At 36.7% G+C, this 17,048-nt stretch overlaps 1 protein-coding gene across 10 annotated transcripts in view; it reads right to left on the reverse strand.

Annotated features, from left to right (window-relative positions):
• Positions 1–17,048, reverse strand: part of DNAH7 (dynein axonemal heavy chain 7) — a 393,327-nt gene that overhangs the window by 236,385 nt on the left and 139,894 nt on the right. For 8 of the 10 annotated variants that reach the window (XM_054679168.2, XM_054679169.2, XM_054679171.2 and 5 more), the window contains 3 exons: positions 12,086–12,358; positions 11,191–11,318; positions 8,747–8,825 (listed from right to left, as the gene is read on the reverse strand). In XM_054679168.2, the coding sequence (XP_054535143.1) occupies positions 8,747–8,825; positions 11,191–11,318; positions 12,086–12,358 (480 nt within the window). Of the gene's footprint in view, positions 1–8,746; positions 8,826–11,190; positions 11,319–12,085; positions 12,359–17,048 lie in introns of those variants that run through there. The other 2 variants (XM_054679172.2, XM_016950246.4) reach the window with 2 other exon arrangements.

Genomic DNA, 17,048 nt, shown 5'->3' on the forward strand with positions numbered 1-17,048 from the left:
GACTAAAGAGCCCTTGGGCACTGAATAATCAGGAGCAGTAGCCAGTTAGGAAACACCCTGGGCCTTGGATGAGACTCTGAGATGTCCTGGCTTCAGGTGTGATCTGGCACATTCACAACTGTAGTGGCTACCAAGAGAGACTCCTTCTGCTTAAGAAAAGCAGAGGGAAGAGTAAAGAGGACTCTGTCTTGCAGTTTAGATACCTCAGCCTTGCAGCTCGGCCACAGTGTGGCAGAGTATGAAGTGGGATCTTGGGGTCCCCAATTCCAGGCCTTGGCTGTTAGGAGGAATTTCTGGACCTATCTTGGGCCAGAGGGGAGCCCACTTTTGTGAAAGTGGGTCCTAGGTTTAGCAACATGCACCACAACCTGACTGAAGAGCCCTTGGGCCTTAAGTGAACATTGGCTGTGGCCTGGCAATACTCCCCAAGGACCTGTGGTGGTGGTGGACATAAGAGTCTCCTCTGCTTATCAAAAGGGGAGGGAAGAGTGGGAAGGACTTTGTCTTGTGGTCTGATGCCAGTTCAGCTGCAATAGAGTAGAGTACCACATAGATTCCTAAGGTTTCCTACTCTAGGCCCTGGCTCCCAGGCAGCATCTCAGGGACACTTGGAGCTGGGGGAACTCACTGACCTGAAGGGAGGAACACATGCCTGGATGGCTTCACCATCTGCCAATTGTAGAGCCCTAGGGCCTTGAATAAACACAGGCAGTAGCAAGTAAGAGGTTACCATGGGCCTTAAATGAGAACCAGTGTTGCGCTGGCTTCAGTTCTGACCAAGCACAGTCCCAGTGGTGATGGTCACAAGGGTGTTTGTGTCACCCCTCCCCCAGTTCCAGGCAGCTTAGCAGACAGAGAGAGACAGAGAGACAGAGAGACAGAGAGACAGAGAGAGAGAGAGAGAGAGAGAGAGAGAGAGAGAGAGAGAGACTCTCTAATTATTTGGGAGAAATTAAGGGACGAGAATAAGAGTCTCTGCCTGGTAATCAAGACAAGTCTTCCAGATTATATCCAAGACCACCAAGGCAGTACCTCTACAAGGCCATGAGATCCAGTGTTACTGGGCTTGGGGTATCCCTTAATGCAGACACAGAAGAAGTGACCAAAAACTTAGATCACAACATTTAAGTCCCTTCAAATACCTGGAAAGTCTTCTCAAGAAGGAAGGGTACAAACAAGCCCAGAATGCTAAAGGTATAATACCTAACTCTTCAAGGCCCAGACACCAATGAACATGCACAAGCATCAAGACTGTCCAAGAAAACATAACCTCATCAAACAACCTAAATAAGGCACCAAAGAGATAAACCCAAAGAGATAGAGATATGTGACAGACAATTCAAAATAGCTGTTTTCAGGAAACTCTTTGAAATTCAAGATAACACCATGAAGGAATTCAGAATCTCATCATATAAATTTAACAAAGAATTTGAAATAATGAAAAAAGAATCAAGAAGAAATTCTGGGGTTGAAAATGCAATTGACATACTGAAGAATGCATCAGACTCTTAATAGCAGAGTTTATCAAACAGAAGAAAGAATTAGTGAGCTTGAAGATAGGCTATCTAAAAATACACAGAGGAGACAAAAGAAAAAAGGATAAAAAAGAATGAAGTACACCTATAGGATCTGGAAAATAGCCTCAAAAGGGCAAATCTAAGAGTTATTGGCCTTAAAGAAGAGGTAGAGAGAGATAGGTAGAACCTTATTCAAAAGGATAATAACAGAAAATTTTCCAAACCTAGAGAAAAATATCAATATTTCGGTACAAGAAGGTACAGAACACCAAGCAGATTTAACCCAGCAAAGACTACCTCAACATATTTAATAATCAAACTCCCAAAGGTCAAAAATAAAGAAAGGATCCTAAAAACAGCAAGAGAAAATAAACAACCCCCAATGGAGCTCCAACACGTCTGACTGCAGACTTTTCAGTGAGAACCTTACCACCCAGCAAAGAGTGGCATGACATAAAGTGCTGAAGGAAAAAGAACTTGTATCCTAGAATAGTAAATCTGGTGAAAATATCCTTCAAACATGAAGGGGAAAGAAGAACTTTCCCAGACAAACAAAAGCTGAGGGATTTCATCAACACCAGACCTGTCCTACAGGGAATATTAAAGGGAGTTCTTCAATCTGAAAGCAAAGGACAATAATGAACAACAATAAATAATCCGAAGGTACAAAACTCATCAATTATGGTAAATAAACAGAAAAACACAGACTATGATAACACTGTAATTGTGGTGTGTAAACTATATATATATGTTAAGTAGAAAGACAGAAAGATGAACTGGTAAAAAATAACTACAACTTTTCCAGACATATAGTACAGTAAGATATAAGCAGAAACAACAAAATGTTAAAAAGCAGGGGGATACAGTCAAAACATAGATTTTTAAATTAATTTTCTTTTTGCTTGCTTATTTGTTTATGCAATCAGTGTTGTCAACAATGTAAAATAATAAATTATAAAATATTATTTGCAAAATTTATGGTAACCTCAGATCAAAAAACATACAACAGACATACAGAAAATGAAAAGCAGGAAGCTAAAACATACCACCAGAGAAAATCACCTTCACTAAAAGGAAGACAGAAAGGAGAAAAAGAAGGAAGAGAAGACTGCAAAACAACCAGAAAACAAATGACAAAATGGCAGGAGTATATCCTTACTTATCAGTCAAAAAATTATCAATAACAACAATAACATCAAATGTAAATGGACTAAACTCTCCAATCAAAAAACATAGCCTTGCTGAATGGATAACAAAACAAGACCCAGTGATCTTTCACCTACAAGAAACACACTTCACCTACAAAGACACACATAGCCTGACAATAAAGAGATGGAAAAAGATATTCCATGCCAATGAAAACCAAAAGAGACCCGGAGTAGCTACACGTATATCAGAAAAAGTAGATTTCAAGATAAAAGCTATTAAGAGACAAAGAAGGTCATTGTGTAATGATATAGGGGCCGATACAGCCAGAGGATATAAAAATTGAAGATATATAGGCACCCAACACTGGAGTACCAGGTATATTAAGCAAATATTATTAGAGCTAAAGAGAGAGCTAGACCTCAATACAATAATAACTGGAGACTTAAATACCCCATTTCAACATTCATACAAAACATGTCATACAAAAAAAGATTGTATGTCATATGTTATACAAAAAAAGATCATTCATACAAAAAAATAAACAAAGAATCATCAGATTTAATCTGCACTATAGACCAAATAGACCTAATAGATATTTACAGAACATTTCATCCAATGGCTGCAAAATACACATCCTTCTCTGCAGCACATGGATCATTCTCAAGAATAGACCATATATTAGATGCCAAAACAAATCTTAAAACTTTCAAAAAATTGAAATAATATCAAGTATAGTCTCTGACCACAATGGAATAAAACAAGAAATCAGTAACAAGAGGAATTTTGGAAACTACACAAACACATGGAAATTAAACAATATGCTCCTGAATGATCAGTGAGTCAATGAAGAAATTAAGAAGGAAATTGAAAAAATTTCTTGGAGGAAGTGATAATGGAAACATAACATACCAAAACCTATGGGACGCAGCAAAAGCAGCACAAAGAGGGAATTTTATAGCTACAAGTGGCTAAATTAAAAAGTAGAAAAACTTCAAATAAACAATGCTCTGATTTAAATAATTCTAAAAGCAAGTGCAAATCAAACCCAAAATTAGTCTAAGAAAATAAATAATAAACAACAGAGCAGAAATAAATGAAACTGAAATAAAGGAAAGAATACCAAAAGATGAACTGAAAAGTTGGTTTTATGAAAAGCTAAACAACATTGACATACCTTTATCCAGACTAAGAAGAAAAGAGAGAAGACTCAAATAAATAAAATCAGAGATGAAAAAGAAGACATGACAATCAAAACCACAGAAATTCAGAGGATCATTAGAGGCTACTAAAGACAACTATATCCCAATAAATTGGAAAACCTAGAAGAAATGGACAAATTCCTAGACACATACAAACTATCAAGACTGAACCACAAAGAAATACAAAACCTTAACAGACCAACAGGTAACAAGATCAAGTAACAAGATCAAATCCATAATAAAAAGTGTCCCAACAAGGAAAAGCCCACGACCTGATGGCTTCACTGCTGAATTCTACCAAACCTTCCTACTCAAACTAATACAAAAAAAAAAAAAAAAAACTAGAGGAGGGGCGATATGGTTTGGCTGTGTCCCCACCCAAATCTCATCTTGAATTGTAGCTCCCATAATCGCCATGTGTCATGGGAGGGACCCAGTGGGAGGTAATTGAATTACAGTGGCAGTTATCCTCAGGCTGTTCTGGTGATACTGAGTCAGTTCTCAGGAGATCTGATGGTTTTATAAGTGGCTTTTCCACCGTGCTTCATTCATTCTTTGCCTTCCTGCTGCCATGTGAAGAAGGACATGTTTGCTTTCCCTTCTGCCATGATTGTAAGTTTTCTGAGGCCTCCCCAGCCTTGCAGAACTGTGAGTCAATTAAACCTCTTTCCTTTATAAATCATCCAGTCTCAGGTATTTCTTCATATCAGCATGAGAACAAACTAATGCAAGGAGGAAATACTTTCATCAAGCTCATTCTATGAGGCCAGTATTACTCTGACACCAAAACTAGACAAAGATGCATCAAAAAATAGAAAACTTTAAGATAATATCTCTGATGAATATTGATGCAAAAGTCCTCAATAAAATACTAGCAAACTGAATTCAACCACACATTAAAAAGGTCATTCACCATGACTAGGTGGGATTTATCCCAGGGATGCAAGGATGATCCAACATATGCAAATTAATGTGATACACTGTATCAACAGAATGAAGGACAAAATTCATATGACCATTTTGATTGATGCTAAAAAAGCATAAAATTCAACATTGCTCCATGATAAAAAAAACCCTCAAAAATTGTGCACAGGAGGACACAATAAAAACCACAGGACAGACTCACAGCTAGTATCATACTGAATGGGGAAAAACTGAAAGCCTTTCCTCTAAAATCTGGAACACAACAAGGATGCCAATTTTCACCACTGTGATTCAACATAGTACTAGAAGTCCTAGCTAGAGCAATCAGATAAGACAAAGAAATAAAAGTCATCCAAATTAGAAAGAAAGAAGTCAAATTATCCTCATTTGCAGATAATATATTATATTTGAAAAATCCTAGAGACTCCACCAAAAAACTATTAGAACTGATAAATTCGGTAAAGTTGCAGGATACAAAGTTACATACAGAAACCAGTAGCGTTTACATTTACGTATGCCAAAGGTGGGACAATCTGAAAAAGAAATCAAGAAAGTAATCTCATTTACAATAGCCATAAATAAAATTAAATACCTAGGATTAACTAAAGAAGTGAAAGATCTCTATAGTGAAAATTATAACACAATGATGAAAGAAATTGAAGACACCAAAAAAAGGAAAGATATTCCATGTTCATAAATTAGAAGAATCCAATATTGTTAAAATGTCCATACTACCCCCAAAAGCAATGTCAATGTCAGTGACATTCCTCAGAAATAGAAAAAAAAACTTAAAATTTATACGAAACCACAAAAACCCCAGAATAGCCAAAGCTATCCGGAGCAAAAAGAACAAAACTGGAGGAATCACATTACCTGATTAGAAATTATACTATAGAGCTATAGTAACCAAAATAGCATGGTGCTTGCAGAAAAACTGACACACAGACTATTGGAACAGAATGGAGAACACAGAAACCAATTCATAAATCTACAGTGAACTCATTTTCGAGAAAAATGCCAAGAACATACCTTGGGATAAGGACAGTCTCTGCAATAAATGGTACTGGGCAAACTGGATATTCATATGCAGAAGAATGATACTAGACCTCTGTCTCTCAACATATACAAAAATCAAATCAAAATGGATTAAAGACTTAAATCTAAGACCTCAAACTATGAAACTGCCACAAGGAAACATTGGAGAAACTTTCCAGGAACTTGGACTGGTCAAATATTTCTGGAGTAACACACCACGAGTACAGGCAAACAAAGCAAAATTGGACAAATGGGATCACATCCAGTTAAAAAGCTGCTACATGGCAAAGGAAACGATCAACAACATGAAGAGACAACCCAGAGCATGGGAGAAAATATTTGCAAACTACCCATCTGACGAAGGATTAATAACCAGAACTATACTATTGCAGCACTATACAAGGAGCTCAAACAACTCTATAGAAAAATCTCTAATAATCTGATGAAAAAGTGGGCAAATTATCTGAATAGATATTTTTCAAAAGACATACAAATGGCAAACAGGCATATGGAAAGGTGCTCAACATCACCAATCATCAGAGAAATGCAAATCAAAACTACAATGACATATCATTTCACTCCAGTTAAAATGGCTTTTATCCAAAAGACAGGCAATAACAAAGGCTGCTGAGAATGCGGAGAAAAGGGAACCCTCTTACACTGGTGGTGGGAATGTAAATTAGTACAACCACTATAGAGAACAGTTTGGAGGTTTCTTGAAAAACTTAAAACTAAAGCTACCATATGATCCAGCAATCCCACTGCTGGTATATACCCCAATGAAGGGAAATCAGTATATTGAAGAGATATCTGCACTCCTATGTTTGTTGCAGCACTATTCACAATACCCAAGATTGGGAAGCAACGTAAGTGTCCATCAACAGATGAATAGAAAATGTGGTACACAATGCAGTACTACTCAGTTATAAAAAAGAATGAGATTCTGTCATTAGCAATAACATGGATGGAACTGAAGGTCATTATGTGAAATCAGCCAGGCACAGAAAGACAAACTTTGCATGTTCACACTTATTTGTGATAGCTAAAAATTAGAACAATTGAACTCATGGAAGTGGAGAATAGAAGGATGGTTACCAGAGGTTGTAAGGGTAGTGAGTGGATGTGGGGGATGTGGTGATGGTTAGTGGGTGCAAAAATATATTAATATTTTGAAAGAATGAAAAAGATCTAGTATTTGATAGCATAACAAGATGACTATAGTCAATAATTTAATTGTACATTTTGAAATAGCTAACAGTATGTAATTGGATTGTCTGAAACACAAAGGATAAATGCTTGAGGTGCCGGATACCCCATTTACCCTGATGTGATTATTACACATTGTAAGCCTACATCAAAATATCTCATATTCCCCATAAATACATGCACCTGCTATGTACCCATGAAAATTAAAAATAAAACAAAATTTAAAAGGATTTTTTGAATAATAATGGAAAAATACCACAAAAACTTAATGTTATAAGAATGAAAAGTAAACAAAATGAAATGGCAATTAGCTAGTTGTTTAACATTATTTTATTTGCCATTAGGTAGACTTCTGTATTAATCCATTTTGTGTTGCTATGAAGGAGTACCTGAGGCTGGGTAAATTTGTAAAGGAAATAGGTTTTTTGGCTGACAGTTCTGCTAGCTGTACAAGAAGCATGGTGCCAGCATCTGCTTCTGGTCAGGGCCTCAGGAAGCTTTTACTCATGGCAGAAGGCAAAGGGTAATGTGACACATGGCAAGAGGGGGAGCAGAAGAGAAAGGAGGGGGTGCCAGGCTCTTTTTAATAATCAGATCTCAAGAAAACTAAACTAGCAAGAAGTCACTCATTACCATCAGGAAGGCACCAAGCCATTCATGAGGGATCCACCAAAAACCTCCTACTAGGCCCCACCTCCAACACTGGGGATCATGTTTCAACATAAGATTTGGAGGGGACAAGCATTCAAACTATATCAACTTCAAACATAGAAGTAACATGAGAAATAATGAAAGTGAGACTTACCTAATATTTTCAGTGTCATAAATTCTATGCCCAAAATATACCTCAACAAACTATCACAGAAAAGCTTAATATAAACAAAATACAGCTTTTATAAAAAATAAAATGTCACTTAAGGCTTAAATATTTGTTGATAAAACAAATGAAGAGTGATTACACAGCTCAGGCTTCCCGGGACAGTCCTGGTTTGTTCCTGTTAGCATGGCAATAATTGTTGCGTGTTCTCAAAAATAACCTGATAGATAACTGCATTAATTGTTCCAATACTTCACCTCTCCAGTATCCATGCCCTGTAGGGTCCTCTCAATCAGACTTGTTTTGGTCAATGAGATGTTAGCTAATGTGACACAAGCAGAGTCTTGAAAAGCACTTGTACAATTGAATTTGCTTGTATGTCTGTACCATGACATGAGAACACACCCAGATGAGCCTGCTGGGGCTTGAGGGACAAGTGGAGCCAAGTCAACCTGCTGAAGGTTAGTTAGACTAGTCAACCCAACTAAGTGAGTGACCCAACAGGGTGACCCCATGGAGACCAGAAGAACCAACCAGGAGCATCTAGTCTAAATTACCAAACTGCAAACTCATGAGCTATGTATTTTGAAAGTCATTATTATTTTTTATTTATTTTATTTATTTATTTTTTTTTGAGACAGAGTATTGCTGTGTTGCCAGGCTGGAGTGCAGTGGCGCAATCTCGACTCACTGCAACCTCTGCCTCCCAGGTTCAACCGATTCTCCTGCCTCAGCCTCCTGAGTAGCTGGGACTACAGGCGCACGCCACCACACCCAGCTAATTGAAAGTCATTATTATTTTTAATCTGTCTTAACTTTTGGAGTGATTTGTTACTCTGCATTATTGTGTCAATAATTAATTGATACACACACAATTATGGAGAAGCTATAAACAATACCTTCATTTCCATTAGTTCTGCTGTATTTGGAGGAGTGCTAAGAGCTTTTTCAGCTATCCTCTCAAATTCATCGCATAATCTGAAACACCAAGTAAAACCAATCTTACATATTTACAGTTAAATTTAATTCCAAAATATATTCCTGTATACTGTTTAAATATTCCATTGCATGAAAAATAAAAACTATAACTTAGCTATATGACATCTAATAATTAAAAGCAAATTTGCATACATTTACTTATTCAGTGCACATTTGATGATCTATTACATTTTCAACTATAATATTGTGACAGTGACACATAAATGAATCAGATAGCATAATGGCCCTCAAGCAACTCACAATACAGTAAGGGAGATAGGACTGTGAACAATCATTTCCAATCTGAGCTTTAAGGGCTCTAAGAGAGATTTAGTTGAGATGGCACAAAGAAAGTAGTACAAAGGAAAGGAATGATTAACTATACTTGGAGGGATTGTTTAAAATAGGCCTGTGTGCTCAGAAACTTCCAGTAATATGCAAATATTTCCTACTGATTTGGGTTGCTGCCAATACAAATCATGAACTTATTTTGGCATACAGAAAAAAAAAGTAGCAAGAGCTAAGGGAGTTCAAATGAAACGAATAGAACAATTCTTCAGTAAGATTGGCTGAAAGGTGAAGGAGAGTGGAACAGCATGGGGATAATGGGTTAAAGTCTGGGGCTGGGAGATGAAAGAGGGCCTCCAACATGTTTGTAACCTTCAGAGGGAAAATCAGCCGGGAAGGAGAGGTTCAAAATAAGGAATATAGAAGGGATAACTGAAGGAGCCAGGTTCAGAGGCATTGAAAGCAATGGGGCGGAGCTCCTAGGCAGAGAGAAAAACTGAATGGTGTGACAGACTTCTGCCCTCTGAGTATGTGGGAGACAGGCTTTCTGGAGAGGTGAGTCAAACCATGCAGGGGCAAGAAGTGGAAGGCATTCATATCTAATGACTCTTTTAATAGTCCTGATATGTCCTCTGTCCATCCTAGGGAGTCTGGTGAGAGGCAAGAGGCATAATTAGGAGAAAATGGGAAAAAGTAGAACTGGCACAAGCTCAGAGAACATTAAGAGGCAGGGGAAGTAGCTATGAAATTAAAATAAGTATTTCACCCAGCATGAACAGCAATAAGAAGACACTTTCACTATTCTTCTAGTTCTTTTACAGGAAAAGGTGCTTTAAGTTGAAAATATGATCTGGTTCCTAGATAAGGTACTCAAGTCCTAGTCCTCTTTCACACAGTACCTTCATCCCCAGCCTTTCCTTTCACTTCTCTTCCCTCACGCTGTCTGTGAAAGCAATGCAAAACACTCCTAGTTCTTGGAATACACCCTGCCATTTTCACACCTCACTGCCCTCTACATATTATCTTCTCTTCCTGGAATTCTTTTACCCACACTGTACACCTGACGGACTCCCACTCTTCCTTCAAAATAAAATTCACTCATCAGTTCCTCTTTGCAGCCTTCCCTAATTCTCCCCTCTCCCCCAAACTCCATCTTGGGAGGAAATTAATTCTGTCCTCTCTGTTCTACCTTGTGGCTCATTACAGTACTTATTGCATGGTATTGTAATTTACTGGTTTGTGTGTCTATTTCTCCATCTACATTGTAACTTCCTTCAGCAGTTTTATTCATGTTTAGAGCCTTAGAGCCGAAGTGGCTAGTCTAGTGCCTAACACATAGTAGGTAAATAAAACTTCCTTCAGGCTTCTATACAGCTTGAAAGAAATATTTTTAATGATCTGTTTTTTCTCTGATACCATAATCATAAAATATATCCTGATTATTTAGAGTTTTTCACCCATGTAACTGATGCTAGTCGAGAGATTCCCAGAGCAACATTACCACCAGTTGTTGGAAGACTAGTTACACTTTTCTACTTCTTGTCTTAAAGAAACAGGTATTCTGCTTTATACACTAGTATTCTGTGAGTTTACTTAACATGGGTCAGTTTTCCCGAAAATCCCTAGGTTAGTCACAAATGAATTTCCAGATAAAAGAAAAAGTTACCGTGGCCCTCAAGAGTAATTTTAGGAAGATGAAGTTTCAAATGTGATGGTCCCTTAGGACCCATAATAACTACTATGTAAATCCACTTTGAAACCCACTTTGCATATTGATTACACAAATATAAAAATCTGAATTTAGATAATGTCCACTTGACTTGTGTAAAAAAATACACATTTTAATAGCACCTTAACTCAGACAATTGGGGAGGCACATTTGTGGTGAAAAAAATAATAAATACTAATAATCACATCACAAAGTGACACTTAAAGCCAAGTAGAAATAAGTTTAGCATAATCATTTCTTGGGAATCATTTATGGCATTGCTTTAATCAATTACTCTAGTTGAGTGACAGCTGATTCTATTAAACATCCCCTCCCAAAAAATAAAAAAAATCAGTATCACATAAATACCTTGTATTTACTTCCTGATGATCTCTGAACATTTTAGCTAGAAGTTTCCCACAAATAATATCTGCTCGCTTCACCAAAGCTCTGATTAATTCCTCACAGTGCATTTCAAACATTCCTAAACGAATAGTCTGCAAAAGATTAAAAGTTTAATCAACATAAGAAGAAATAAAACAAATAAATTTTCACAATTTTGCCATTCTCTTAATTTTTATTTTTGTGTGTGATGTAACAAGATTGAGATTTTTAAAAATATATATAATTCAGGGAGGGTTTTCCAAATAATCATTTGTATTATACAACTATCTTCTGGGTAAATATCCTTGAAAAGTTTATTATCTTGGAAGCCAATTCAATCTCAGGACAATATTAGCAATAACAATTTTGGTGAATTGAATTACTGTATTGCTAAATAAATAATGTAGGTTTCAAACGTTATAGTTGCTCTGTACAAAAAAAATACATGCTCATGGTAGAAAATTTAGAAAATGTAAAGGGGGACAAAAAAGAAAATTTTAAGTTACTAGTATTCTACTAAACAGAACCATATTTTGGTGTAATTACCATATTTTCCATATAAATCCACAGGATTTATAAACACTAAGGCAAAAATCAAATAGGTTCTTGGAATTATAGGGACAGGGCAAATTATATAAAATACGTGTCAGAGTTGTGGTAGTAGAGTCTCAGCTACATGAGCACAAGAACTGTGTTTTGCCTAGGATCTTATACTCAGGGCTTACCACAATGCTAGGGACACATCAGAAGCTCAATAAATATTTTTCCTGTTGATGATAATGTTCTAATTATTTCACTGTGTTCTAAAAATACATCCTAATAAAACTGGGGAAAAGATACCAGATAGAGATAACAGTTGTACAAAACTGGAGTCATTTACCTTTATGGATGTGTACTGTATTTCCTCTATTAGTTTCTGGTATTTGCAAATTTCATCTATTATTTTTTCATAACTATGATTTTCTGCGAGGAAGTTATCAACATCTCGCTCAGCTTTTCTGGTAATTAAAAAGTCATACTTGTCATAGAGTCTGAGGTGCTCAGTAGGTGCCACACTCTCTTTCATAATAACTTCCTTGATCTTTTCTTTGTGAGCATCTACAATTTCATTCAGAATTATGGGCTTCAAGGTTGTTGGTTTAGACTTACTTTCCTAAACAAGGGGGTAAAAATAATAGTATTTAAAATATCTTAAAGTAACTATATCATTTATCTTTGTACAAACGCCAATCTTACAATGTTTCTTGTCTTTTTATTCACAAGGTTGTTTTAACTGTTTAACCTCTAATCTATAGAAAGATATTAGACTAATTGCAGCAGTGTTTTAAAATTTAGGGTTCATATAATTTTTTGTTTTCTTTAAGGCTACCTAGTTGTGTTTCGTTTTTCTGTATGGATGAAAGAACAGTCAATTGAAAATATATACAAAATAATATTTAGAACAAAAAACAGCAAAATATACATTTTTAAGTTTTATTTTTAATTGACATAATTATACATATTTATGGAATACAATGTGATGCTTTGACACATGTATACATTGTGTATTGATCAAATCAACATAATTAGTAAATCCATCACCTCAAACATTTCTCATTTCTTTGTAGTAAAAACACTCAAAATCCTCCCTTCTAGCTATTTTGAGATATATAATGCATTATTGTTAACTATAGTCACCCTAATGTGCAATAGAACACCAGAACTTACTCCTCCCATCTAACTGTAACTTTGTACTCAATTACCAACCTGTCCCCATCTCCCCCATTCCTTGCTACCCTTCCTAGCCTCTGGTAACCACTATTCTACTCTTTATTTCTATGAGATCAACTTTTTCAGATTCAACATATAAGTGAGATCATTCAGCATTTGTCTTTCTGTGTGGCTTATTTCACTTAACATAACGCGCTCCAGGGTTATCCATATAATTGCAAATGACAGGACTTCCTTCTTTCTATAGCTGAATTGTATTCCACTGTGTATATATATATCATGTTTTCTTTATCCATTCAACCACTGATGGACACTTAAGTCAATTCCATATCTTGGTTATTATGAATAGTGCTGTAATAAACATGGGAGTGCAAATAGCTCTTCAACATACTGATTTCCTTTCCTTTAGCATATATACCCAATAGTGGGATTGCTGTATCATATGGCTGTACTACCTGCAATTTTTTGAGGAACCTCCTTACTGTTTTCTATATTGGCTGCACTCATTTACATTCCCACCAACAGTGTGTAGGGGTTCCCTTTTCTCTACATCCTTGTCAACACATCATCCTTTGTCTTTTCAAGAATAGCTATTCTAACTAGAGTGAGGTGACATCTCATTGTGGTTTCTATTTGTATTTCTCTGATAATTAGAGATGTAGAACATTTTTTAGTATACCTGTTGGCCATCTATTTGTATATCTTCTTGTGATAAATGTCTTGTCAGGTTTTCCATCAATAATAGGATTATTTGTGGTTTTGCTATTGAGTTCCTTTTATATTCTGAATATTAACCTCTTGTCAGACATTGATATAGTTTGAATATATGTCCCTGCCAAATCTCATGTTGAATTGTAATCCCCAGTGTTGCAGGTAGGGCCTGGTGGGAGGTGTCTGGGTCATGGGGGTGGATTCCTCATGGTTTGCTTCTGCCCTTGCCATAGCAAACAAGTTCTCATGAGATCTGGTCATTTAAAAGTGTGTGTTAACTCCCCACTCCAGTCTCTCCTGCTCCTGCTCCTGCCATGTGAGACACCTGTTCCCTCTTCACTTTCCATCATGTCTGTAAGCTTCCTGAGGCCTCCCCAGAAGCAGATGCAAGCATTATGCTTACTGTACAGCTTGCAGCATCATAAGCCAATTAAACCTCTTTTTTAAATAAATTATCCACTCAGGTATCTCTTTATAGCGATGCAAGAATGACCTGTCACAGATGTACAGTTTGCAAATTTTTTATCCCATTATGTGGGCTCTTTATTCACTGCCTCCTTTGTGCAGAAGCTTTTTAGTTTGATGTAATCCCATTTGTCAATTTTTATTTTTGTTGCCTGTGTTTTTGAGGTCTTATCCAAAAAATCCTTGTCCAGATCAATGTTATAAAGCATTTGCCCTATATTTTCTTCTAGCAGTTTCACAGTTTTGGGTGTTACATTTAAATCTTTAATCCACTTGGAGGTGATTTTTATATATGGTGAGAGACAGGGGTCTAGTTTGATTTTTCTGTATGTGGATATCCAATTTTTCTGGCACCATTTATTAAAGAGACTATCCCTTTCCCAATGTATGCTCTTGGTGACTTTGTCAAAAATTAGTTACTGGCTGGACATGGTGGCTCACACCTGTAATCCCAGCACTTTGGGAGGCCAAGGCAGGCAGATCACTTGAGCCCAGGAGCTCAAGACCAGCCTGAGCAACATAGCAAAACCTCGTCTCTACAAAAAACACAAAAAATTAGTGATAGTGTACATCTGTAGTCCCAGCTACTCCAAGGGCACTGAGGTGAGAGAATCACCTGAGCCCAGGAGGTCAAGGCTGCAGCGAGCCATGATCATGCCACTGCACTCCAACCTAGGTGACAGAATAAGACCCTGTCTCGAAAAAAAAAGTTATTGTAGAAGTGTGGATTCATTTCTAGGTTATCTATGCCATTCCATTGGTCTATGTGTTTGTTTTTATGCCAGTACCATGATGTTTAGGTTACTATAGCTTTGTAGTGTGTGTGTGTGTGTGTGTGTATATATATATACTTAAATATATATATACATATATATACCTAAATATATATACATATATACTTAAATATATATATATACTTAAATATATATACACACATATATATATGCTTAAGTGTTTAAAATCATTTTATTGATACTTTACCATATGACATTTTTTCAAATTACACCCATTTGAGGTGATTAGATCACAGCTAGGGAACAGGTCACCCTGTAACAAATCTATTTACAAAATTCATCATAAAAGCTTTTTTCTGGCTGTTTTTTACATTACATTACATATTTTCTTTTTTAAGCTAGCATACAACACAAAGCTAAACTGACTCATAGTTTGCCTACTCCCAATTTTGGGAGAAATATTTCCTTTCTACCAAATCATGTACCCTGTAGGAAAATAAGTTCCCACATGCTGACAATTGCCACCCAACTTTCTCTGCAAGGAATCTTCCTTCAAATCCCTCCTTCTCATACAGATGAGTTGTCATGCACACAGTGAATTCTTACTTTCTTTTTCCTGAAAGCTTAAGCTTTAAATACTGCAATTTTATTTACAGATCTACACATAAACAAAAGTGAAAACAAGAACCACAACAAAAATAAAACAAAACAAAATAACACTTTAAAAAAATTACAAAACAGCTAGAAAATATTCTGGCAGTGTTTACAAATTAGTTGCTATTTTTGTACAAAATTGCTAAATAATAAAAATGTGAGCAAACTACATATCAACTTCAATAAAACAATTGCTATGCAGAACCCTGTACATATAAACACACACCTAACACTGTCATGCTAATGTGTTGCCCTTTATTCATTTTATTTTCTAAGGCTCATGCAGTCATAATTCGCACACTTGTAACTTTCAGCCATACAATATGTGAGCTTTAATAGCAGCTACCAATGGTACCAGGAAACCTGCATACTTAGAACTTAAAGTAATGCAAAAACTGTGGTACTTACTAACTCACTTTGTGGGCTCAGATACTAAGTCAAAAAAAATGACTATGCAAGAATACAGTATGGACATCTAATTAATGTACACCAGTTAAGCCCAGCAACTGGAAAAATCTTACGCATGAAGAAACTTTTAAGATTTACTAGGATTCCTTTAGTTTTTAAAACAATAAATACAGCATTACCTTACAAAAAGTTTCAACAAAACACACAACAACCTAGCCAGGTGAGTTGTCTTTAGATGTTGCAAAAAATCAGCTTTGTGCAGCTGGCAAAGATAATTACACAAAGCTCAAAGTAGAGGCAGCTAACCAGATGACATAGATATGGGAAATGGGGAAAAGCTTGGCATAAATGGTTTCCCATACAGGAAAAAAAACCTCAGTGCATTTCTAGTAGACAACACAAAGCTCCCTCTCCCTCCTCCACCCCAATGCTTCCTCTCGGACCACACTGATGTTTTGTACTAAGTCTAGTGTGTGTGAAGGGAGGAGACCACAGGTGGAAGCTGAAGAAGAAAAAGGCAGATAGTCTTCACCTTTGTTTTTTTCCCAAACTTACACCCATGCACACCCATACAAAGAGTTTAAAGCACTAGTGTCATCTGTCTTGACCCCACAACCACTTTGCATATTGTAGAAATCTTCCTGGAGTAAACTGGCTGGGGCTTTTGTGTTTTTTTTGTTTGTTTGTTTTTATTTCCTAAGGGATATTTTCAATTCAATTAAACATGTATGAGTTGAGTGCCTACTGTGTGCCTGCCACTGGGTCAGGCACATAGCATTTCAATTTAACTGTTCATTTTGAGGTTTGTTCTTTATCTGACTCCCTCATTCCCACAGTCCTTAGTATCCAAAAAATGGATTGAAGGTACTATGCCATATTCCCAGTGGGAGATGGCCATTGCCTCCTGCCAATGGGAAAGCTATTCTTCAACGTAACTGGTAGGATTTGCAGCTGACACAAACCCTCCAACTTGGGACATCATTCCTGAAGAGTAAAGCGGGAAATGCCCTGGCATTCTTCTGCTCCATGTTCTACATCCTGGCTTTCCTTGGTCCATCTCATTCCTTCATAGAGGAAGGGGAACAGGGTCTAGCCAGAATGATTCCAGCCCCTGACACAGTGGGCGCCCCCTGTTCCTGCCAGCTTAAGAAAATGCCACTC

Source organism: Pan troglodytes, chromosome 13, assembly GCF_028858775.2.
Source record: "Pan troglodytes isolate AG18354 chromosome 13, NHGRI_mPanTro3-v2.0_pri, whole genome shotgun sequence".
NCBI classification, from domain to species: domain Eukaryota; kingdom Metazoa; phylum Chordata; class Mammalia; order Primates; family Hominidae; genus Pan; species Pan troglodytes.